This window comes from Pelecanus crispus, chromosome 3, assembly GCF_030463565.1.
Source record: "Pelecanus crispus isolate bPelCri1 chromosome 3, bPelCri1.pri, whole genome shotgun sequence".
Taxonomy (NCBI): Eukaryota; Metazoa; Chordata; class Aves; order Pelecaniformes; family Pelecanidae; genus Pelecanus; species Pelecanus crispus.
This window is the reverse complement of record NC_134645.1, coordinates 75,833,463-75,859,026: the sequence shown is the minus strand read 5'-3', so window position 1 is coordinate 75,859,026 and position 25,564 is coordinate 75,833,463. Positions and strand designations below refer to the sequence as shown.

Sequence of the window (25,564 nt, the reverse complement as noted above, 5' to 3'; positions counted from 1 at the left end):
CTGGTACTTACTTTGCTTTATTACCTAGGTCAAAAAAGTGGGAAGGCGGGCAGGAAGGAAAAATAGTATTTTCCAGTCATAGTCCAATTTAATAAAAAACAGTATCTCTATTGCTTGAACTATGGTGTAGTAATTCACAGATAACAAACACTTGTCACTAGAGTAAATGCTAAACGTACTTTTATTTTGGTGCTACAGACATCCACCTCACTGAGAAATAACTGTGTGATACTGTCAGTGTCAGAGCTCAGTAACAGAGACTACTGAAAAGTTTAAGTCAATAATATCTGGAAAGTTTTTCCAGCAGTAGCCTTCTATATGGGCCACAAAACTGAGGATGCCAAAAGGCCGGAAATCTTTATATCTTTTATTTTATCAAGACCTCAAGGCTGAACAAAGCTTTCAGGCTGCTTTAAAATCTTTAGACAAAGCCCAAGTAAACACCACATTCAGTAAGGCAAAGTTGCAACTCAGCCATGATCTTTTGCCACAACACGTGCTTCAGAACCTCATACTTCCCCCCACACCCCAGGCCTTAAGGCAGTGATAGAAATATGCACATGTAAGCCAATGTTGCACAGTAAGAATTGCCAGGAACCTGACTGTTAGCTAAGGGAATCTCTTCCCTCTGTTTCTCACACGCCACTAAGGATGAGAAGTTGACCAGTTAGAATACTCCAGTACTCATGTGACAAAGATTACACGGTTTCCAAATCTTCTTGTCCTGCATATATACCATACGGAATTTCTTCTCCTGCAACCTCTCTCCTTCTAATCGCCAAGGGACTCCTCCCGCCCTCTCCAAATCCCCAGCATTACCTCGAGGACTCTTTCCACCTTCTGTCACCTGAGATGAAAAAAATGGGTTGTTGGGGTTTTTTTTCATTCACTCTTGCTGACTCTGCTGAGGGGAAAACAAGCTTTGGATTTTTTTTAATTTCTTCTTTCATATACACACTGCTGATGACTTTGTTGGGGCAGGAAAAAAATCAGAAAACTCTCACCTCTTGGCAATTAAATATTAAAAGCAAGGCCACAGAAATCATAGTGAACACTACTGCAAGCTGTCAGCACTACCTTCCAGGAGTCCTTCACAATTACCCATAACAGAGGGAGAAGGAGCAGCCAGCAGGGTATGGGTGTCTGAACTGAGGCATTTCCAGCCCAGCAGTCCAATTTCTAGATTAAATGCCTCAGAACTAAAGTGAAGGCTGCAAAATCTGCAGGTGCCAAGAGGCACATTCATGCTTGGCATAAAGAAAAGGAAGAACCTAGGCATTTGTGACACAGACACTGGCGGAGAGTACTGCAGCATCTACCTTAGGAGGCTCGTTCAGCTAGGAAGTGTGAGGAGCTACCACGACTACCGGCCAGCCCACGACAGGGAAGCTTTTTCAGGCTTCTGAAATTTCAGTGCCAATTAAAGAGCTCTCAATCACCTCAGTCCTACACTCTCAACCACCTCAGTCCTACACTGACTACACATGGAGCCTAGGGGAAAAGAACAAGGAAAGAACATTTTTCCAGCCTCCAGCTGCTTTTACTTTAGAGGCTCTCCTGAGGCAGTTATTATTTCTGTGCATTTAGAACAAGGCAGCACTTCCATCAACTCACCTATTTTTCCCTTGAGCACACCTATTACTCTTAGCATCCATAACAGCCTTCACAGAAACAATTTACAGGTTTGCTATAGGGAACTGGCACGAGGAATTGACTCCTTTTGCTAATCACGTACTTGGCTCCTAGAGCTTCACTAGATGTTCCCTTGCTCCTGCAACGGGAGCTGCAGTGAGGAGCTGACTGCCCTCCGTCCCGTTCAGGCTGCTCGTGGCTCTGCAGACTCCATCACGCTCCCCCTTCAGTGACTTCTTTTCCAGTGTGAAGATTTAATCATTCCTCCTGTGATTTTCAGATGGATATTTGCTTTGCTGCCCTTCTCTGAACCTTTTCCAGTTCCAAAACACCCTGTTTTTGTGATGAGGGAGTCTTTGCTAGACTTCTCACCACTGACAAAAGATGGTCAAGGAAACGGGAGCATTCTTTATGTTTTCTTTCCCCCCACCTACACCGAATGGTCACAGATTGTCCTTTATTGTCAAAAACATACCATCTCTACACTGTATTTAAATGTTGTATGTTAAAAACTCCAATGTAGGGAAAGATAATGTTATTTGCAAAAATGAGGCAGGCAGAGAAGTAGAAATGTATGCCAGCAACCTTAACCTAAACTTCAGTGTGTTCCTTTAGCATATGCCTACAAGCAAAGCTCACCTGAATATTAACAGCATTTTCCCCACTCCCTGGCCAAATCTGGCTTTTGGGCTGAAAACACTTACCCTCTCCTAAGAGGCAGGCATTTGCTCACAAATAACCCTAGCAACAATAACGCTATTGGCAGCAATCCCTGTGATCAGTACAGAAATCATATTTTTGTCACTGACCCGGGACACCAACCCTTTGGGCTCTGAGCTAATCTCCCTGTAAGCACAGCAGAGGAACTCCAGAGACAGCTGTCCCCAGGCTCAGCACCCAGCCTACTGCTTGGGTTCCCAGCCTGCCGCATCCCTGCGGGAACACAGTACAGCTCCTTCCTCCCTCCGCAGTCCTCCCTCAAACATAAGGGTACTAATTTTATTACAGAAACATGCTCTCCCTCCCTGCCCTTTCTCTCCTTGACAGCCTTTTGTTTAGTCCACAGAGTGGATGGGTGTGAAAGCGTGAATCAGGACTGTGCAGTGAATCAGGCTTCTAGCTACAGACCACCCCACTGACACAAGCACTGCTGCACAGGTCCTCACCACTGCCACCACCTAGAGCAGCAGTTCCTACACAGTGAGGAACACAAGCAGTAAAAGCTGAGACAGGAGGAAGCAGCAGCATCCAATTTCTGCCCTTCCTGAATGTTACCCTTAGTGAAAAGCATACTGCAGGGTTCATAGGAAACGGTAAGGCAGCATTTGAGATGAATTATGCTTTCTTCTTTGTCTTCCCACCTGCCACTTCACTGTATCATACTGCTCCTCCCTTGAACCTGCATTAATGTAAATCTAAGCCCAGTAGTAAGGTCCAGTAATCAAAGAAGAGAAGGTAACAGTGACAATGTATCCCTAAAACGTCAATTACAAACCACTTGGTCAATGGCACATTCCTGCTCGCAATAAAGGAAGGCTGGCAAGACATTGAAAATTACCCCTGGGTATTGTTTCAGCCTCCAAAGAAACCCCTTGGCAAGACAGTTCCAAGAACACAGCCATCTAAGCCCCTTCCTTGTCTCAAGACTAAAATCTACTCTGCACATCCCAGCAAAGCTACAAGAGAATCACTCCTGCTGAGTAGGCACATACAGGCTAGTAAGTGCATCTCAAAGCACGAGGCCCACATTTACAAGCCATGCTAAAAATAGGGATTTAATTCTCACACTCTATGTTTTTAAATTATACTTTATTTACTGTAATAAACACTTCAAGCTTAGAGCTGAGCAGCCTTTCTTCAAAGCAATTTTAACGGACACCTGGTTAAAACCTTCACCATGACTGACATTTCATCTAGTATCACTTTTTATTATGTATTCACTACAAGTTCAGACTTATCCACTCCCAATACCTACAATCACTATCAATTTTTCCATCACAGATAGTTTATCTACCTTTTGAAAACAGCTCAGCAACCCACAACTAAGTTGCTTTCTAGCGAACAAAACATACGCTGCTATAACAGTGTCAAAAGGAAATTTGTAACATGAAACACACTTACTTTCTCCTCCATCTTCTTTTTCTCCTCACTAGATTTGTTTGAAATTTGTTTTACAAATTCACTGAGTTGTAATTCCTTATTCTCAGCTGCTGCAATCTTTCGCTCAAGCTCCTCAAGGTGGGATGTTGATCTTTCTGAAACGTGAGGTTGCAGCGGTGTGCTCTCGTACTGTGGTTGCTTACAAAAAGAAATAAAATAATCATACAAATGAATGCACACATACCACTGTATACTTGAGCAGCACAGCAGAAAACAGTCCCGCATTTTTTTTTCTACTGTCAGGAAGGGTGGGGTTTGATTTTTCAAACATTAAAATATGTGGTAACAGCGTGTATTTCAGGAATCTGGAGCAAAAAAATAAAGAAGCTGGACACCTTTACATTCACAACGCATGCACATAAACATTGTGGGGCCATTTCCCCCTCAGATTTATGGAAGAGGTGTCACTTTTCTTCCAAAAGAAATCCCTGAAAATCCAAACAAAAAGTGTTTTCAAAACAAATCACCACCACTGCATTATTTTACCACTCCCCAGGAAGAAAAACACTCTATAAAATGACTATGAACATATTAAAGCAAGAGATACTCCAATCTCAAGATCTTTCTAAAGCAGAACATTAGTACTAGTCAAACCTTAGAGCTATCACACCTGAGGTGAAGAATGGCACAGGGACGAGCCTGAGACTACAGCCTCCTACCTTCTGTCCTGTATACCAAAACCCTCCTCCCTTTCATTTTCATGCAGTTCAATGTTACTCTTCTACCTTCACTGCCCACAGACTGACAAGCACAAAATGGAAATCAACTGCACATGGGATGAAAAAGGAGATGCATCCCATTAGGCTTTCAGTTTCAAGGTTCTTCTAATAACATAAATTGGTATCTTTAAAGAAATTGTACAGATAGTGTTTTTAACTAGTAACACTCCTTCAGCAAAACATTGAAAGAGATTAAAACCTCCATTAAAGGAGATTTGCATTTCTAAGTTAATCTTACAGAAGGCACACAAATCAAGCAGAAATCCTACTACACTATAAACTTTTTTAACTCTTTAAATTATGAAAGATGAATGCATCTGCTGCTTTATTTGAAGTGCATTATGGCATACTAAGATATGTATGCTAAAATTTCAGTTTCTGCGGTAATTTTTTTTTTTTCCCCCCCAAAAATCTTGATCTAGACAGTATTTTAAAGCATTTTATAAAAGAACTTCTGGAAACACCAAAAGCCACATTCCTAGATGTCTGAAAAAGTTTCGGAATACCTAACTTCACACCAAGGCTCCACTTGAATTTCTCTCCTGTCTCCCACAGACCAGATTCTCACCTGATGCACAGCTGTGTTATTCCAAGGACATAATTAATGTCATGCTGAAGTACACTAGCTGAGATCCTGGTGCAGTGTTTGTGACAGAAAAAGACAAGGTAATAAAAGGGGGACAGAAAAGCTGTTTCTCTGCATATCTGCCTTTAATGTTCTCTTTCTGCATTGCCTTTTTAGATACGCTGAGGTCTGGAGTTGGAATTTGTCCCCTACAACAGGGCAGCAGCCACAGTCCTCAAACTGATCTCCATTTCATGGTTAGTCTATGGTACTTCATCCTTACACTTTCTGATATTTGTGCTAGTTAGATGAAAATTAGGACAAGCATGCCCAAAATACCACCACACATTCCCTTTTAGACTAAGTGTTCCCTGGGAGTTCCATATCCTCTTCAGGTGTCTTGTGCAAGGGTATTCCACCACAGGATCACGGAATTGTTTAGGTTGGAAAAGACCTTTAAGATTATCCAGTCCAACCATTAACCTAACATTACCAAGTCCATCACTAAACCAATTAAGGGGAGAGTAGCAACCCCACACCTCCTGGCTTGGTGGCTGGATCATTTATAATGAAGTAAAAACTAGGAATCATTAAGATTGGAAAGGATCTCTAAGATCATCATTCCAATCATCAACCCAACACCACCATGCCCACTCAACCATGTCCCAAAGTGCCACGTCTACCCTTTTTTTGAACTCTTCCAGGGATGGTGACTCCACCACCACTCTGGGCAGCCTGTTCCAATGCTTGACCACCCTTTCCGTAAAGAAATTTTTCCTAATATCCAATCTAAACCTCCCCTGGCACAGCTTGAGCCCATTTCCTCTTGTCCTATCGTTATCTACTTGGGAGAAGAGACCAACACCCACCTCACTACAACCTCCTTTCAGGTAGTTGTCAAGAGCGATAAGGTCTCCCCTCAGCCTCCTCTTCTCCAGGCTAAACAACCCCAGTTGTCTCAGCCGCTCCTCATAAGACGTGTGCTCCAGACCCTTCACCACCAGTCTGTTTGCCTTCTCACATCTCTTCCATCCATTCCATCGATACAATCTAACCAGTCCTTTGGGTAGTACCTCCTTCCGTCAGTTGTTTTCAGGTACTCTTTTATCAAACTACTTTATCCCCTAATATCTGCCTGTATAACTGTGCTACATGCACACTGTTAAACCCTTATTCTTACAGTGTCACAATCCCTCTTTCTTACCCCATTTTTATCAGATTTCAAAACAAATACGTACAAAATATTAATTTAACTTAGATTTCTGCAAATGTAAGGTAAGCTACAACACTGAGAGGGTATTCTCCCCTATACAATTTATGGCTATACAATTACACAACCATCAATAATCACAAAAGCTCCACATTTTGGCCTGCAGTAAATTGTGAACGTGCTTTCAGGTGTCAGTTACTGGGAAATGGAAAGCTTTGCTGAAAGAAAAATATCCATCCTACCTGCAAATTAGTCATGTAAGGTTCTTCGCAGTTCACAAGATGGCTCAGTCTTGCGTGTTGAGCTCGTAATTCATTCTCCCTTATCTTCTGATGTAAATTGTTAATTTGCTGCTTTTGCCTGTAATACAAAGATTTTATTTGAAAAGGAATGAAACAGATTAAAAAAAACATAGATCTTAAGGCTTATACTGAAGAATACTGTAACAATGCTATTCGACATTAGCTGTAGGCTTTTGCCCACCACAGCCAGACTGCAACTGGTGTAGTTTACCACTAGAACTGGAATCTCATCAGGATATGAGCTATTGAACTACAGTTGCCATTTAACTTTCACTTAAGCATACCCCAAAGGGTCTGTGCTCAATTGGCAATAATAAGCAAGTTTTGTAAAATACGATTTGAAAACTCTATCAGTTTTGTGGGGGTTAAGCGATGCTTCTGCTGTCATTTGCTCCTAGGGCCAGAAGTGTAAGCAGGAAAAAGTATACAGAAAGTATAATGAAAACAAACAAAACCTGCACCTTCATTTTACTTGTACTTCTGCTTGGCCCCTCTCTCTTTGCCAGAGCTTACTTTTGACACAGGTTAAATGGATTTCTAAATCAAGGGGAGGAGAAAGAACTTAAGAAGAAAAAGTCATTACATAAGATAGTCAGCATGGCTTTCCTGCAAGGTCTGTCTTTCTGCTTTGCTTAAGATTTTCTCAGTCAACTGCTTTACATAAGATGTTCCTTACCCCTAGGATAAAATACCGGACTGCATACTAAACCAGAATTAACCTTTTACACCAATCGCTTGGCCAGTGTACAGCAGAAACAGTATCACTATTATATCATGATTTAATTATATCACAAATTATATCACTGTTTAAATCATGCCTGCATTTGAACTAGCATGACTGCAGGGCAAATACAAGCCAGATCTCAGCCCCAGCCCATGTTAGAGCCCTGTGAGGTATGCTGTACTCTCTGCGGAGCATGGGCACACCTCAGTAACCGACTCCAGAACGGAGTTGTCAGCACCCATCAGAAACACACATAGCAACCTTCTCAATAAACTTAAAACCTATTTTGTGCACTCCTTTAATTTCCCTTTTTCCTTCTTTTTTATACTAAGACAGATTTGTATGGAAGCATGAAATTGTTTCTCAAAGCTTCACCTCTAAGCATGCAGTATGATTGGCTTTTCTGGAAACGACGATGCCGAACCAAGATGACTAAACCCAATTTTAACAGGAGATAAACAGCAAATACAGGTGAACTTCAAGGGAGAAGACCTGCCTGTGCACACAGTAGAAAAGCAAATCCTCCAGAAGTACAGAAAATTATCAAAGTTGTTTTGCTTTTTTAAAATTTGGGGAGGGTTGTGTTTAGGAAGAGCATCTTAGAATTGTTGTCATCGGTATACAAAATATGTATTATACAATCCATAAACTTACACAGAAGATGTATTAGCTGAGAAGATGCCAAATTTTAAGGGGAAAAATAAGATGCAAAAACTCAATTAAAGGGAATATTTTAGTCACGTACATTTTCCTAGCTAGTCATCAGCCAACTGTATCACAATTATTTGGTTTACAAGAGGAATTCAATATTTCAAAAATAGTGACGTTAAACTTTTAAGCTATACATGTTGCAGAAGACATACATGATGCATGCCTACAGAACATCTTTTTTATGTTTCCCTATTTTTAAATCTATAAAGAATAGCAGTGAATGGAAAAACAGTATAAACAAGTTGCAATTTGGTAGTACCTTAGAACAATTCATTCAATGCAATTCATAAAAACGGAGCAACTTAATGTATTTATGTGACTCCATAGCAAGTCTTAAAACATTCTGATGATTTTGAGGTGATTTTGAGGCAACTTTGAGGCTTCCCTCTTCCATTCCACTCTCTATATGGAACAAGCTTGTACAAATATAAGAGGCATATGTAACACTGAAAGACTTTGTATAGTTCTGGTTGGCCTCTGTAGGATGGCACTACAAATGAAAAGCTTCAAACTTATTTTGGAAGAAGCAGATTTGAAAATTAGGTAAAAGACTATGCTCTTAACTTGTAACAGACCTTACGTGAGCCCAGGAGCTCATATAATCATATGAGAAAATATAAAGCCTTGATGACTTCTGTGCATGCTTGATCACAAATACCAAAATCATTTAGTATGAGTTGTAATCATTTAGTATGAGTCGTCTTAACCTATGAACAGAAGTAATTTGTCACTTTTTATCACCTTACTACTTACTAGACAGATCTATTAAAATATCTTTGCCCCATGTGTTTTAAAATTATTTATCCATTTGTCATTTATCCCTTGAAGGCACTACGTGATTTTCTGTTTGTGCCTGATTGTATCTTAGCAGTGTCTTCCTTCACAGGCAGGATTTCAATGGCCTGAACTAAACACTACAGACTGGAGTAAATGTTTGAAAAATTTTTTGAACGTCCAATGTAGTTTGAACTACATTACTGTATTTCCTTTCATAATCCCTTCCCTACCCTACCAAATCCCTGCAGGAAAAAAGGTGAGACAAATTAATCCGTGATGAAACAGAGCTGCACTAGCACAGAGTGTAACTAGCTTGTTGCTTTTCACTCTGCAAAGCATGAAACTCTCTACCGTTATAAAACCTTGGCAAGAAAACACACTGTACAAATGTTTTAAGGCTGTGTAGATCCCACACAACTTCTTCGCATAACCGCCTCTCTGAAAATATCATTAACCTCACAGCACCCAGAAACAAAAATTCTGAAAACAAGCAGAATAGAGGATAAGCACCATAGAAACATATTTACTATTTACATACAATCCTGTAAGTCTTTGGACACTTCATACCAGATGCATTTTATCACTGATATTCTCATATGCTAAGTCAGTTTTAATCCTCTGTTAGCCCACAGCTGTTACTATTAATCCACTGCATAACCACAGGCTGTGAGTTTTATTTAAAGGGAGCAAAGAAAAGTTCAAACGCTCTCACAAACACAGCTCGCATACTGCAGCGGGAACACTGTCCCCAGAAGCCTCCCATTACCAATCAATCATCCCAGCGCTTTCAAAAAAAACCTCCCAAAACCCCCAACCTTCAGCATTTAGGTGCTTTCAAAATTCTGCTCAGATAGATGGCAACTGCCACTCTGGGTAGGCCCAAACCAGATATAAACAATCGTGAAACTGAGGGATTTTACCTTCTAGGCAGCAATGTTACTCTAAGCTTGTATCAGCTCTAACGTTTATAACCTCGTGCACATCCTCCGTGTTCACAGAGGGCCAGACTACAGCAGGCTGAAATTCTGTAACTGTTGTGACCAACGTTGGCAAACTCTCCTCCACTCTTCCCTTTCTCAGATCAGCTGCTAACACCCAAGTCTCCTCAAAGATTCAAGATATGTCAAAAAAAGATTGAATTAACTTCTTAATTTTTTTTTTTGCCATAGACACTAGAGTTACACCACTGCACTGCATCACTCTGACCTACTCCATTTCCTGTAACTTTCAACACAGGAATTTCCAATCACTCAATCTTACACAGGACTGAAGTCTCCAGACATCGACCTCCTCAACCCTTTGTGACTCCAGAAGCCACCAGCGTACGAGTGGGTGCAGGCTGTGGCCCGAGCTCAAGGCATGGGGGAACCTGACAGGAGCCCACCCTCGAGACGCGCGTTTACAGAAACCAGACAGCAGCTCCCACAACCAGGTTCAATGAAAATACTGTTCCTAGGTACCATGGAAACTACTCTCCTTCACAAATTCCTTGGTTTTTAAACATGAGTGTTACAATCCTATGTTGATGGCAAAGTAAGAGTTATTGGCATATTATGTGAATGTCACGGGACTTCTGACATGGTTTCATCCAGCTTTAGTCCAAAGAGAAAATACTCTATTTCATTTCAAGTGTCTGTCTTGACACGTCCCTTCCCCTTACACTCAGGCTTAAGGAGAAAAGGAGGCAACACCCTGCTCTAAACTCATCAACCAACCAAAGGGACTCAGAGGGAAGAAAAGTTTTGTTTTAAAAAAGGAAAAAAAAAAAAGAAAATTGCAGAAGGCAGGAATGAAAAACATCCTTTTGGTAGGGACACTTAAAACCGTTCCTTATTTAAATTGATGTTTCAGAGAAAAATGTCATTGAAAGATGTATAAACTTTAACTCCTCTATCCAATTGATTAATACCAACATGACACTAACAACATTGTTTTCACAAACACTTCTGGCACAAATCTTTCCCGCTATTCCTCAAGGCGTAATATGGTCTCCAGGAATGGGGGGTGGCAGTGCAGAAGCAAACAGACAAGAAGAGAATTGAAACTCCTGTGTACCAGACGACCTCCTCCTAGTTCAAAGGAAGACCACTGCAGTTAGCTGCAGAAAAGTTCTGCACTGAAGACACTGTCTTGTATTTTTCTTCAGATACAATGATTTTAAGGCTTTTTTTTTCTCAGGAACAACCTGCTGCTTGTATTTTCATTATTATTATCATTATTATTTTTCTTCTAAAAATTACACTGATGCCTTGGACTATGCCTTTTCACCCTATTTTTTGAACCTCCAGCCATAATTTATAAATATCCTGAGATCAAATCCTCCCTGTGCTGCTCCCCGGTACGTTCTTTCCAAGAGAACTCAGCTGAAGTGACAGGTTATCCAACATACATGACAAGTGGTGGCTATGTGCTCTATGGTCCCCTGCAACCAGCTCTTTTGTCCCAATTCCCACATATTAGTTATTTACATGCTAGGTAGTTATTTACAGAAAACCCTACTACTTTCACAAAGTAATGACTTTAGTTTACTTCCAGGTCTTGTAAAACACACACATCTTTTGTTCCCTTTTCTTCTATTTCCTCCAGCATTCTTTGTTTTTTGTAAACAAAGTTTCAAAGCTCCAGTCATGTTTTACTACTGCAGATCCATGATACTTTGTAAGGAAGGAAAAATTAAAAACCTGTCATGGCAGATCATACCATTCTCTCACCTTTCCCAGAATTACCAACTATTTTCCTGACACAAACCTCTGGCACTAGAGACTAGGCTACCTAAGATGTTGATTCTGTGTAATTATTTTTATGGAGCTTAAGGAGAGTAGTTCTCCTTATCTGACTTCCTGCCTGCAACAGATACTTCCATTCCCACACAGTAACCTCTGTTGAGCCCAACAATTTAAATCAAACCGAAGCACGTCAATCATCAGGAAGCTAAAAGCCCACACTCAAAGGACTGAAACCGATGAAGTGACATACGCCAGCGTGGTTCTGACAGGTCTCTGCCAATGTCCTGTGCTGTAGAAAAAAGTGAAAAGCCCTTGATCCTGAATGCCACTGTGTTTGGGGAGAAAGTCAATTCTGAGCATCAAGAGTATGAGAAGAGTGCTTCACTAAATCTGGCTCAAACATCTATCTTTCTGATGCTCAGGGGATGGGGGACAAAAGTAAATCCCAGAATACTTTCAACCAATTCTGCACCTAAGGAAAAAAACATTCTTTTTAAGCCCTTGCAAACAGCAAAACAGTCCACCAGCTATCCTTTTCTCTTGTAAGGTCCATTAGTGTCCTTTAACATCAAGTAACTGGTTTCTACCGTGCCCACAGCCAAGCCTGTGAATAAGCAGCTCGCTTTCAGTTGGTATATGCAGATGACAAGAAGTAAATACACTAACTCTGTGCTGCCCTGTCTGTTTGGGAAGAGGCTGTCGGTGTCCGTCTTGTGCCCTGGACATCAGCTCTCGGCACCTACTGGATCACAGCCCCCTGCCCACTCCCTCATGCTCCCCAGGAACCCCTGACCCTCATGGGGCTGGAAGGGAGAGAGCAGAGTGAGAAGCTCCTGGGGTTGAAGGAGCCGTGGGGTAAAAAGTAGGGACAGCCTTGTGGTACTATGATCAATGCTGGCCTTGAGCAAAAATGTGGGGCTGGTCCCTGAAGCTGGGGGCCTGGGACAACACTGAAGGCGAGAGACTGACTAGGGAGAGCTGGTGAGGAGGAGAGGTGAGAGTCCAGGCAGCACTGCTGCAGCTCTCTCCTTCCCCTCCATAGCCCACTGTGGGCACCACCCAGCCAAGCTGACACAGCTGGAACAGGGACCTCCGCTGTGGCCCACCCCGGCACTGCTGCACAATAAAGAGAGTTAGTGGTCATCAGTGAAAGGAGAAAGGCAGGCCAAATACTGGCCTCAGTGGTAAGAGCATCACCTCACTAGGACATCTGTATTTGAAGGTCAGACTCAGAAAACACTTGAAGGCAGGCTAGGGTATGACCAAAAAAGGCTTCACACGTGTGTTTCAGTAACGGGCCTGCTAAATTTGCAGTCTCTCTGCCCACAGACAGTAAGGGGCTACTGCTGGTGGTGCATATTCCTGGTGCCACTATTCTCTGCAGACAAACATGGGGAAGACAACATGTGTGCCCCATGAAATGGCAGCCAAGCTCCCCTCCATCCTGGATGACTGTGACTCTACTTACAAAGCTGGCTAGAATCCAGAGGAAAACTACTGGTGCTACTTGACACTAGCTGGATCCATTTAAATGAGCAAAAAGAAAGTCACAGCCATAAGAGTGAAATATCAATTGGTGGGGTGGGAGGGTGAGGCAGATGTCGATTTCAATTCATTTGTAGTTCTGTCCTTTAGTTCAAACAACCCCCTTTGAAAGCTCAAGTCAGCACAAAGGATGTGGGATAGCAGAGAACAGCACTCAGCTAAACATGCACAAGCCTGGACTGTCTTCGGAGACCAGCATTAATAATAAACAAACTGCTTAATATACAAATTGCTTCTCTGTATGTCTCAAAAACATGAGTACAACATAACTGACATTCACATCATTTTCTCATATTCACACAGGACAAACGAACTCATACATGCATTTGTCTGGAAATAAACCACATTCTCTTCAACCTGGGACCAACTCATCTGTTCTCCATAAACCCCTCTTACCCCTCACTTACTCTAACATGAAAGAGCCTTTAGAAACCCACATCTGCCAGAGAAGCACTTCCTCCCCCCAACTTTTAAGAGACTAAAATTAGTGTAAATCTAAGTCCCACACTACAAGTCAAGATATAGAACCAATACCTTCAAACACTTCAGGGACTTCAGAACAGAGCTTCCTCCACCACAGAAGGGACACTAGTAACTTCGTAAGAAATCAAATGACAATTGATGCTTACCTTCAGAAGTCATGAGTTAACAAAAAAGAGTTGCTTTAGGTGAAAATGCCTGAGTGGATTTCCTCAGAATCGGGGTGCAAAGTAAAATATAATATAGATCCTTCTGCTTTATAAATATAATTTATTCCATACCACAGTTGGAGGTATGCTGCCTTGTTTTGTTGCTTAAGAAGTTGGATACTAATTTTTATATCCCTTTGTTTTAAAGGCATGATCTCTTGGGACCACAAGTCCAAATGTGCAGAGTACTGATAGGGAAAGAGATCAGTAGTAAACAAAGTCCTAAAAACAATGTGAATACATTTTCCGTAATTTGGAAGATAATGCCAAAGAACTCCAACATGAGCAAAGCTCATGAGAAAAGATGATCTCAGATTTCCTATGCAATAAAGTCTGGGGTTTTTGGTGAAATTAAGAGCCTGCAGTTCACAGTGAATACTACCTTTCCACCAGTCACAGGAGAACTTATCTTGAAGAGAAGATGGGAACATCACTTCTGGGAGTCAAGGAGTGATCTCTGTTCTAGATGGATTGTTATCTTTTAAATGACTTTTCTGAATTGCATAGAAGTTTGAAATGCTAGCCTGACCCACAGGAGGTAAGCTAGTGCTGAAGCAAGGCAGGGAACAGCACAGTCAGCAACTGTACTCTTTCTCAAATGCTCTGGGCTACTTAGTCAAGGGGGTGTGAGGCATGAGTGGGACACAGACACAACTGTCTGCTCAGACAGCGGACTGCACCCCCCCTCCCACGGTGGGAGGTTTTTGACTTCTGCAGTCTCCTGACAGGACAAATGCAGAGCAAGCCTTGCCCTTCCCCTGCTCTTCTCAGCTCTGCCAAATACTAGAGCTTCCTAAAAATATTTAAATATACAGAACAGAAAACAGCTCGGCACCAGTTCCACAGAAAGGGATCTGGGATTGCAACTGACCAAAACTACACAATGTTGTACTGCAAAAACACTACACAAGCATGGCCTGTGAGAGAGGTGAGTGCTCAGCCGGAGGGAGGCCTCAACTGGCCAGTATGGACACTTCAGGGAAGAGGTACTAATCAGCTGGAGGGATCTCAAGGAATAACAAAAGCTACCAGAGGTCTAGAAAACATGACCTAGGAGGAAAGGCTAAGTCATATTAGGAAAACTTTTTTAATGTTTCAGCTAATTAAGCACCAAATGGTCCAACCCAGAAAGGCTGTAGAACATCTGCTATTGCAGACAGTAATAGCATAGACATCTACCAGGAGTGGCACCACTGTAGCTTGTCCTTCCCTAGGGCCCAGCAGATAGGTTAGATAGGTCCTTTCCAGCCCTACATCTTCTCATTACTGCCAAGATTTAGGTTATTATGTGAAAACTAATGTGAATAAATTCCATTTCATTGATACTACCAGTATTCACCTCTGAAAAGGTGAACTTTTAAAACTGCTAAAATAATTACTCTGTAACAAAGTCTTCCTGAAAGTTCACCAGCCCAAGATACAAAAGCCTCACCACAAGTTACCTGGATGATTGGTGATACCAGAAAAAGATAAATGCACCTTTTTCAAGTCATTATTGCAAGCAAAGAATATTTTACACAGCAAGACACTCTGAGGAGGTTCCTCATAGCCCTACTCCTGCACAGGACTCCCAGTTATACATGCATGTGCTCAGACCCCGGGTGGCATAAAGCTTCAGAGCTTCCTCAAAACTGACATCAAATTATCACTCATGTGGATATGCTAATGCTGCAGACCTTAACAGACCATCCCAAATTAAGAGAATTACAGCTTTACACTAGCAGTAACACAAGCACTATCATAGCACATACAGTTTGATGTCAGCTACTGAAAGTCAGGACAATTTGACACAAGGGAAAGAAAATCTAATTCTACTGTCCCAGTGAAAACATCTAAGCATAACTCAGCTATGGATGGAAAGCTAATGATTTAGCAACTGTTTTAAGAATGTAAATGTTATTATGCCCTGAGGAATGACAGCTATTCACTAAAATTGTACTTCTATATCTACCTTTCCTTAAAAAGCTGTTCAAATGCCCTTAAGCTGTCTGGAAGAGAACGTTGCATGCACCGTGTTATTTTCAGCAGCTTATGTCGTATGTTCAGATATTTGGCATTTATTCACCTACCCCTTACATGCAGTCCCTGCCAAACAAACAGTGCCAGGACCACACTTAGAGACATCTACAGTGGCTGGCCAGTCTCAAGAGACATTCACAATTGTACCAAACACTGTAAGTTCAGTGTTGTGAATGTACTGAACAGAGGAGCAACACAAAGAATTAAAATGTGATGCTGTAATTTTCTAAACCAATATAAACACTGTTGGCTCCCTCTGGTGCTAAATATAACATAGTGTTACATACTAAACCACCAGAGAAGTAAGGCAATGATATAATCCAATTATTTTGTACAGTAGGTGACAGACATTCTAGTAATAAGCATTAGAGCAGCAGATTTCCTCTTACAGACAAAATCCTTAAGTCCTTATTCACAGCCTGTACCAACAGCTCTTATGCAGAGAAAACATGACACACACCTTTAAGAGCTGCCACTGTGATCCCGTGCACACACACACACCCCCCCCAGGCTCCCTTCCTCACGCCACGTTTCTGCTTCCTAAAAGTACAGTCTCTATCCCATTTTTTAAAAGCAGACTTAAAAGCCAATTTCAGGCTCTAATTCATTAAATTGGCAGTGATTCTTAGAGTAGTTTTAGAAAAGAAACCAAAATCACTTTTAAACCCACCCATTTATGCTACTCTGTTCATTTATACTTAAAAATATGCATTTGTTATGCTGAAAAGACTACACAAATAACTCAATTTTAACTAGTCTATTACTAAACCTGCTGTTCAACACAGTGTATAAAATAAAAATCAAGCCACTTGTTCTAGTCACAGACACAAGTGGCTGTTTGGGTTTTTAAAAAGTGTATTCACAGCTTTGAATTTCCAGTGATACACCAAAGTATCCAAGTATGATGATTTACATTGTAAGCATTATTCCTTGAATAATTTTTAACGACTATTTGAAACTTGCTTGCAGCTATTCCAAACTGTTAGATTGCCGATGCAAAACAAGGAGTTTTAATAATCTGATCTGGAAGGGCTGGATTTTTGTTGCCTTTTTATCATTGTGTGGAAAGAAGGGAAGCAGGCAGCAGGTTTCTCTTTCCTCCTCCTGCCCCTCCTGCCTTTTTTAACAAGATAAAGGCAGATCAGCTTAAGGATACTGCCCCGTGCAGAGCCTCCATTTCCTACTTATCACCAGATTTAAGGATCGCTATGCAGAACAAGGTGTGTGGTGCAAAGTGATGTTAATCTCCTCTACCTCCTGGATTGCCGGGGCCTCAGTGCAATTCCCAACAGAAGAGCTTTTAACCTTAAAAAAAACTGGGTAGTAGCCCTGTGGTTGAAAGGGATGCTGGTGACAAGGGCAAGAGAAGGGTCTTCCTGGTGTGCTTCTTTTCAACCAGCTGTTCCTTGTACCTATCAGCAGCAAACAGCTGGGTCTGGAGCACTGCACCGGCTGCTATCCCGCTCCTCCGGCTTCCAGACAGCAGGAGGTTAACCTGTCCCTCCCAAGCTTTTGTCCCCCCAGAAGCAAGCAAGTCTTGCTGGCATCCTCCAGTTACCAGTTGGTAAATTTGGCATGAGACATGACTTAAGGAGACTACACCTTTTAAAACTCCATGAGAACCACAGGTAGGAAGGGCCTTCTGAGCAAACACCTACTATCAGACCTTAGTCAACAAAAGAAGTCCTCCTCCACTTCCTGAAAGCATAAATTCTGTAATTTAACTACCACCATCTTGAATCCTAATTAATGACACTTTAGCAAACTTCATATTTTTATTTTAGGTCACTATTCCCAAATAAATTAAAATTCTGAAAAGAAATTTAAAGTAAGCTCAGAAAGACCAGGAGCTGGAAGACTTGGGTTTACTCCCAAACATTATCTTGACTCTCATTGTAAGGCCTTGTGTCCCCATGTGTTAAATATGGATAATATCAAATTTTCACTTAGTGCCACTTAGTGCCTTGAAGAAAGGTATTATTATTCACACTTAAGTCTTATTAATACCCCATCTAGTAAGAAATACAACACTAGTGCTTTATAATGGAGTTCTATTTCTAAGATTTTGGACAGCAACTATGCACCATTTTCTCCGTGAGTGAAACCAAAAATATTTTTATTTGTTATAGAAAACACCTCTTCTTAAAAAAACAAAAAAAACCAAACAAACAAACAAAAAAAAAACAAAAAACAAAAAACCTCTTGTAAAATCTTTCTAAATATGCAACATCACTTTGTACTAATTTTAAATCATACAAACTATCTACTTTAAAATAATTTTATTTTATTTTAAAATAATAACTTTTAAGGCAAATATTTTGCCAAAGTGGAGGCTCAATGTTCAAAAAAGAGCCTTTTCTGAGATGTATTATTATACTGCATTATTACAATTTACAACATGCTTAACTGTAACACCAAGTGTCTACTTAAAGGAAATGACTGTAACTTCACAAAGTGGTCTTTGTTTCACCTCAATAGCTTCCAGAGCGTATTTTGCCTTTTCAGCTGAATGAAAAGGAATCATCTCAACCAACTTCGATCAGAAATCCAGAAAGAACTATATTCACTATTGTTAACTCACACTGAAGTATGACTTGTACAAAAAAGAACTAGCACACTGCCATTGGATATCAAGAAATAGCTTTTCTTCCTCAACGTGGACAGTATCAAGTAACATTAGCAGGCAACTAGGTTATAAACTGTCACTTCAGAAACTTCACCCTTGACCGCAAACACATTTCCAGTGCGAGAAGAATAACATGAACTGCCTTTTTAGTTGCCACAAGCCTTCATGTAGAGTGCAGAGATGATATGCTGAGCAGAGGCACCAAAGGCCGCCCCTAGCCATCGTGGGCAACGCACTTACAAATGCTGCCGACAGCTTGGGCCCTGAGAGGTGGACTGCAGGTTATACAGCATTACTACTGATATAGCAAGCCTGAAAAAAACACTGTAATTTAGACAGCCTTTAAGCAGCTGATCAAAAGGCTCTGACAGAGGAGATGGAAGCAATGGTTAAGGATGTTTCCATTTCAACTGCTTATTCCCTTGGGAGATCACCACATCTGCAGGAGAGCTGGCCAAGTGGGATGGTGAGCCTGTGCCTCAGCTGCTGCAGTTCGTAACTTTGCGTACCATCTTCAGCTGCAAAGGCAGGTAAATGCACACTAATATGCCACATCAAACTAGGGAAGCTGATGCCGACTTTCATCGCTACAATGCCAGCAGAGGTACAGGCCAGATTGCTGGTGGACAGAAAGACCTTAAACCACTGCAATTCCTTGCTCTGTTGCAACAGAGGAAGGAACAGATCTTGCACAAGCATAACTGTCCTGGTCCCAAAGTAAATTATCCCCAAGTTGTCTATCTCCACCCATTAAAAGGCAGGAACTGCTAGATGAAATACAAAAACATTTGTAATGGATGCCTGACATTCCTGTGATCAACGCACACCTGCTTTACACAGTTCTCATGCTGTGGAGCAAAGTATCAATAAGAGGGCACAACTATTTCAAGATCAGAACAACCACTCCTCTTTCAGCCACGAGCCAAGAGTTTATTATTAAAACACAGACTAAGCCAAATGATAATTATGTCAAATATAAAAATGCCCTTCTTAAATGTCCTACATCCAAACTCTGCAGCTCCTGATGACATCTGCTAATTTAGTGTAAGCTTCATTAAGCTCAAGCCCTTTATTAAAAGCACATTTTCCTCATTAAGGCTCCATTTTATCCAAACAACAGGAACTCCAGAAATGACTTCAGATATACTAGAAACTTAACAGCAGTGAGTTGCTGCCAAGGCCCATTTCAGATTGATAGCAATTTTAATACGAAGCGATGCATTTACTGACATATGGATCCTGGATTTAATATTTTATTATCTGAATAATTTGTATGAGCATTTGAATAGGATTTTACCACTGAATGTTACTGCAAAGGCCAGTTTCTCACAGCTTTATCAACTGTCTTCAAATATATTGTATTTCTGTACTTGTCATGGAAAAGAAAATCAGGGCAATGAAGTTTACCAATTTTCATCTTGCACGTCACTTCCAAGACCTGTACAAGCGGAAAGATGTCTGATGCAAACCCCCAGACTGGTAATAAACTAAGCTGGGGAAGCTGACAGCAGAACTGGCTGTTAGTCTCACTCTCCCTTTTCCATTGCAGAGGCATTAAACCCCTAAGTAAATTTCCATCTCTGTGAAAGACTTTTAGCCAGCAGCCAGTCTTCTCTCCTAGCAAGGATTAGCTCCCATGTATTTGTGCATAAATATTTGCTGGACTGGAACCTAACAACTTTACTGAGTAAGCAGCTCTCCTGAAAGTCAGTTTCTACATCATAGCTTTTGCATCACCTAATCTAATCAATGCAGCAGGAGCAAGTTACTCACCGATCAATCACAATCTCTTTCTGTCTTAGCAGCCCCTCTTTAATTTTCATTAGAGACTCCCAGTTGCTAAAGTCCTGATAGCTGGTAGCTGGGTAACTTTGACGAGATGTTCCAGTCGGAACCTGCATAAAATAATTGTAGAATTAGCCTTCAAAACAGTAAAGGTAAATAATATGCTAGATATTAGGGCATTTACAAAGTGGTTTGTTGTTTCAGAAACCTAACAGTTGTTCTTCAGTTTAATTCAGATTTGCTTTATATAAAACAATCAGATTTATAAACAAGTTTCTTGAAACAAACGTCAGTCCAGTGTCAGTGATTTAAAACTTATTTTATCATTTCTCTACTAAAGAATTCACAGCTCTGAAAGCAGTTTGGGATTAAAAGCTCATTTAGAATTTAAGTACATAATTAAGACAAACACCACAAAATGTTCATATCCTGCTGCAATTCTTGTAGTACTACAAACGAGATAGCTTGATAGCTTTAGACCTGCTGATAACTGCAGATAAGGGTTACCATTCTTGTCACTTGTTTGACTCCCACATGTAACTTAAGCATATAGAGAAAGATAAATTCCCCTAGATGTGTGAGCATTTAAAATACAGAACATGGGAATCTAATTCTGGTTAAATTCTAACCGTTCTCAAGAGTAAAAGTTTCACAAGTAACAGGTTTCAGCCTTTCCATTCATCTTCACAAAAGCCAGGCTACATGTCTCACAACAAACGGAGGACAAGAGTTGAACTGAATATGAACCGACAACGTTATGGTTTGGAAGAAAAGTAAACAACTAACTGGCATGTTTAATCAAGAAAATTTTTATACTCAGAATATAAAATGTCTTACAAATATTTGTATCAGGAATTCACATGAGGGAAGGTTTAAGTTAGAACTACTGTGATCAGACTGAGGGATCCCAGCATTGGCTGCCATGAGGTATCATCTAATCTTCCACCAGTTTTTAAATCACTGAAAAAAAAGATTTCTCTCTTTATTATCTGGGAGGCATCTATATTGTCTTTTTATGGTTTTGGAAGAGAGCAGAAGGAAAAAAAAGTGAATATATGGCTAATTTTTTTTTTCTGAAGTTTAAATAGATTTTAGGATATTTTTACTTGTATTGCTCTAAAATGTTTTAAATGTAATTTGAAATCACAATAAACTGTATTAAGACCAAGACGTATCATCAACAATTAAAATTAGGTAAGCAACTGTGAAGCAATCCGTGCTTCTGGACAAAGCTTTACTGTGAATTTTAACACTGAATGGAGAGAATTTATGGCCTAAACCCCCATACCATGATGCGCTGAAGTCAAGAACCAACTCCTGACAACTGTGGTCTTTTCTGTAAGTTGAAAAAGTATTTTTTCCCATTCAGTCTAGTTCAGTTCAATGTCTAGCTTGCTCAATTGATAAAATGGACAGAAACACATTTTTCCTCTTCTAATCTATAACTTAAAACCAGATATAAGATGACAACACTTACTAGTTCCAGAATTTTTCAAGACTGTCACACACACCACACCCCCCAAGTCCAATTCATCTGCTTCAGGGAATATTTCCTTTGCTTAATAAACTGGATAACTTCAATAGTATAATTAGTTATGAATGATTTAAAAAAAAAAAAATCAACAATTCTACACATTAAACACTTCATGCCAATTTCTGGCCAAAGACACCCTGAAAATGTTGCCTGTGTTGCTTGCTGGACAATATGAAGTATTGTATCTTTATGGAAAAGGCCATATTGACTAGACAAACAGTGCTTTTTAAAATATGAAATAATATTAAAATCAAATTTTCTCTTAAAATGGTTCACTGATTTATGACTATGGTTAATATTTCTTATCCCATGCTCATTCATGATCACATCCCACAAGCAATAAAAAACACCGAAAACATTTGAAAATTGTCTCAATTGTTGCAAAAAAGTGCCTTATACAACTGCTTACTGAAGCATACTCTAGGTTTGAAAGTTTCGTGGGAACAAAATTCGTCACATCTGCAATTTCTAGTAAGTCAGTCCATTAAACCTATGCTTGTTCAAGGAAGTTATGTTAAAGATAGCGCTGCACTCTACTGGGAGGCAAGAAATGGCAAAGCTAAGTGCTGCTTGCATTAAGGTCTACCACCCATTTGTTAACATTTGTGATCGATTTAACAGTTGTCTTGCTTCATTTTTCATGCACAATCATCAATATTAGCATTAAAAAAAATCCTAAATTGGTGATATCACCTTGGCTTTTTTTGGTTCGGGAAGCAGTCTAATAAAACTTAGGAAAGATACCAAGTCATGATTCTTCCTGTAAGTAATACACGTGCAGTCTTTAAGAATCAATGAATCTAAAATTAATTTTGCCTGGGTCGCTCACTCTGGACCAGATAACTTCCAAGTCATCTTTGGTGCTTATGGAATACCTCAGGATTGCCACATATTGTTCTGTATTACAGTTATCCACGTGACTGGTTGAATTAACAGGCATTAGCACAAAACTATTTCAGTGAAAGTCTCTCTTAGTCACCCATGCCATGTCATGCAGTATAAAGTGACAACATCAGGAACTATCACTGTACTTTACGTCATGAAATTTTTTCCTTTGCTTTTCCCACTACAGTGCTGATGAATGCTTGTCTATATCTACTCAATACCATTACGCTACAGTCAAAAAAAGAGAAAAAAAAAGAGTCCTTAATGCAGTTGGGATTAGATCCTTACTTTTCAGAGCCAGAAATTCCATCTCTACCCAAAAGAAACAACCCACAAGGGTTTGACATGATAAACAGGAAATACATGGCTTTATAAAGCCAAATCAACCCATTTATTGAGCATAGTGAAATTTGTCTTTAAGACTGAACTATAAAAATGAAGAGATTAAAGACAACTATTTAAGTATGAACCCATCTTAACTGAAAACATTTTGGAAACCACCAGTGGTTTCTCTAGCAAAATTCTTCAAGGCAAGCCCATTACTTCTATCTAATACCTTTGCAAACTTAATAGTTTGCGCTAAAATTAGAAAGAAACCCTTCAACTTTGGTACAGTAAGTGACTACACAAGATACTTAATACTTAAATACTAAGGCTGCTGAAAAGCAAGGCAATGAGTTTTGCAAAGTCAAGAACACAGTAATAGTTTGTCAATCAGATGCTACTGATAGTGTGTTTCTTTAAAAAAAGATCTAATATATAAGGCCTCCTTAGCAGACTGAGATGCTTTTGGCTTTGAAATATGTCTAATCTTATGGAATGTATATATATGCTGTATATACATACGTAACAACAAATAAAATACTATTTTGTATTATAACTGTGCGTTTCAATTTGTCACTCTGAACAGATGAAAACAACAACAAAAAATATTTGTTTCAGCCAATTTAAAAAAAAAAAAGAATATGCTAAAAATACTTCTTAGCACTTCCCAGAATAACAAGACATTTCACTCATTTGTGAGCACATGGTGTTGACTACTCCAAACAGCTTTCTAGCTGCTTTGAATAGTGTGATAACACACAGGTGGTCCACTTACGTTCAAGTATTTTGTCTCCTAAGTGAGAGCAAGATACACTTTTAGGATTCATATACAGAAAGCCATCCACAACTCCAAGTCCTCAACTTCGATCCTCCACAACTACAATAAAATACCAGCTTGAAACACACAGCATTCTTTTCCATCTGCCCCAGAAAATACAACTATTTTTGTCACCTGGCACCTCTTTCAAGAGTATCAGCCTTGGACTGAGAACATCTGTTCAGTTAAAACAGTATCCTTTGCACAGTGGCGTCCAAAGGTCCTCACTAGCTTGTTTTTTGAGAAGGGCTTGGCCTTGACTTTCACAACCTGGCAAGCCTTCAAGTCACTGCTGAGGCACAGCTAGCTGCTGGGAAAAAAAATAAAATAAAAAGCCTCTGCTGTACTAGCCTATATGCAAATATTTATTGCTGGAACACACATTGCTGACTGATTCCATCATGTTTCTTAACAGTGGGAAAATAATTTTTCTCTGGACTAGAGGGTAACAACATTTGGATAACTTAGGCCAATAATGGCTGGGTTTTTAATTGTGCTAATTAAAATTATCTTCTCCAAACACACTTGTAGTTTCTGCCTGAAGCAGTTCAGTGTCTCAGCACACAGAGTAGCACAGCATTGCACGTAACATGCTTTATCGCAAAGTAAAGGTGGAGTCCAAAAATGTCAAAATGAGAGCTCATCTCAAAAAAGCAATGGCTTTTAAAGGCTTTTTTCCTGAAAGCTACAGTTTAAATAATTTAGCACTGTCTATACTACAACTGGAAAGTTTTCACAGCCCACTACTAACAGCTAGCAGAGTGCCAAAAGTTAACATGAAATGAATGATCCCTTTTGGCCATCCGCTTGCACTGCCCTACACTATCATAAAACCCCCTCTGTAGGTATCATTCTTCTCTTGCTGCATTTTACAGGCATTCATTATTCAGGAGAAAGAGAATTCCTTGCATCCACAGCTAATCCATGACAAAGAATCGGCACAACCAATGGCAGCAGGAACACAAATGGTTCCTTTTGTTCGACTGACAGTGGAGGAAACAAGGGTGAGTGTCTCCACCGGCTGTGCCTCAGGGACACGGCGCTGGCCCTACCACCTCACTGGGCGATGAGGGAGCAAGAAGAGGTAGATGGGGCAGCAGCAAGCCCAAACGCGCTATTAGCACAGAGACACCTCCTGCTCTTTGCTCCCCTGTGAAGGGAAAAGGATTAGATCTGTAAAGGCAGAGCAGCAGTCACTGATGAGCTCTGCAACCGCTCCCCACCCTAGGTAAGAAGGATTTACCCATCCCTTCCTCCCCACCCAGATTTCTTCCTAACATCAGACCCAGTGTTTCAGCTCACAACAGCTCCCGTAATTCAGACAATCCCAGAGGATCACCCATCTTCTTGCCAGCAAAACACAACAGGGCTAGTGGCTCTCATGCAGGAAAAGTGAGACGAGGCTGCAACTATGGAATCAGGCCCTAATTTTAAATCACTTTAAAAGCAAGGCAAGGAATCATCCCTACAGAAAGAGGCTGCGCCTTGCTGAAAAGCACAAAAAGAACAGCCACAAAGAAGCATTATAACAGATTCCCAGATGGGTAAAAACAAGGCTAAGGACTGATTCAAGAAATTCTGACTTGTGGTGCCTGTATTTCACCACCACCTACTTACCGCACCACTCTGCTCCATCTTTGCCATTTAGGGAAGACAGTGTTTCTGCTCAGCAGGATATAATCACTACAATTCTTGGCAGCAACACCTAGGCTGTATCACATTTTGCTATACTTTCAGAAATCTCCAGCAGTCATGGGGGAAAGAACATCTAATCAGGCCCTTGCACCCTTATTCCAGCTGTGATACACATGGCA

At 40.4% G+C, this 25,564-nt stretch overlaps 1 protein-coding gene across 1 annotated transcript in view; it reads right to left on the bottom strand.

Moving 5' to 3' along the window:
• The window catches only part of CEP85L (centrosomal protein 85L), a 118,358-nt gene that overhangs the window by 11,103 nt on the left and 81,691 nt on the right, over positions 1 to 25,564 (bottom strand). The window contains 3 exon segments of the mRNA XM_075707716.1: positions 3,754 to 3,930; positions 6,529 to 6,646; positions 20,179 to 20,300. Of these exon segments, the coding sequence (XP_075563831.1) occupies positions 3,754 to 3,930; positions 6,529 to 6,646; positions 20,179 to 20,300 (417 nt within the window).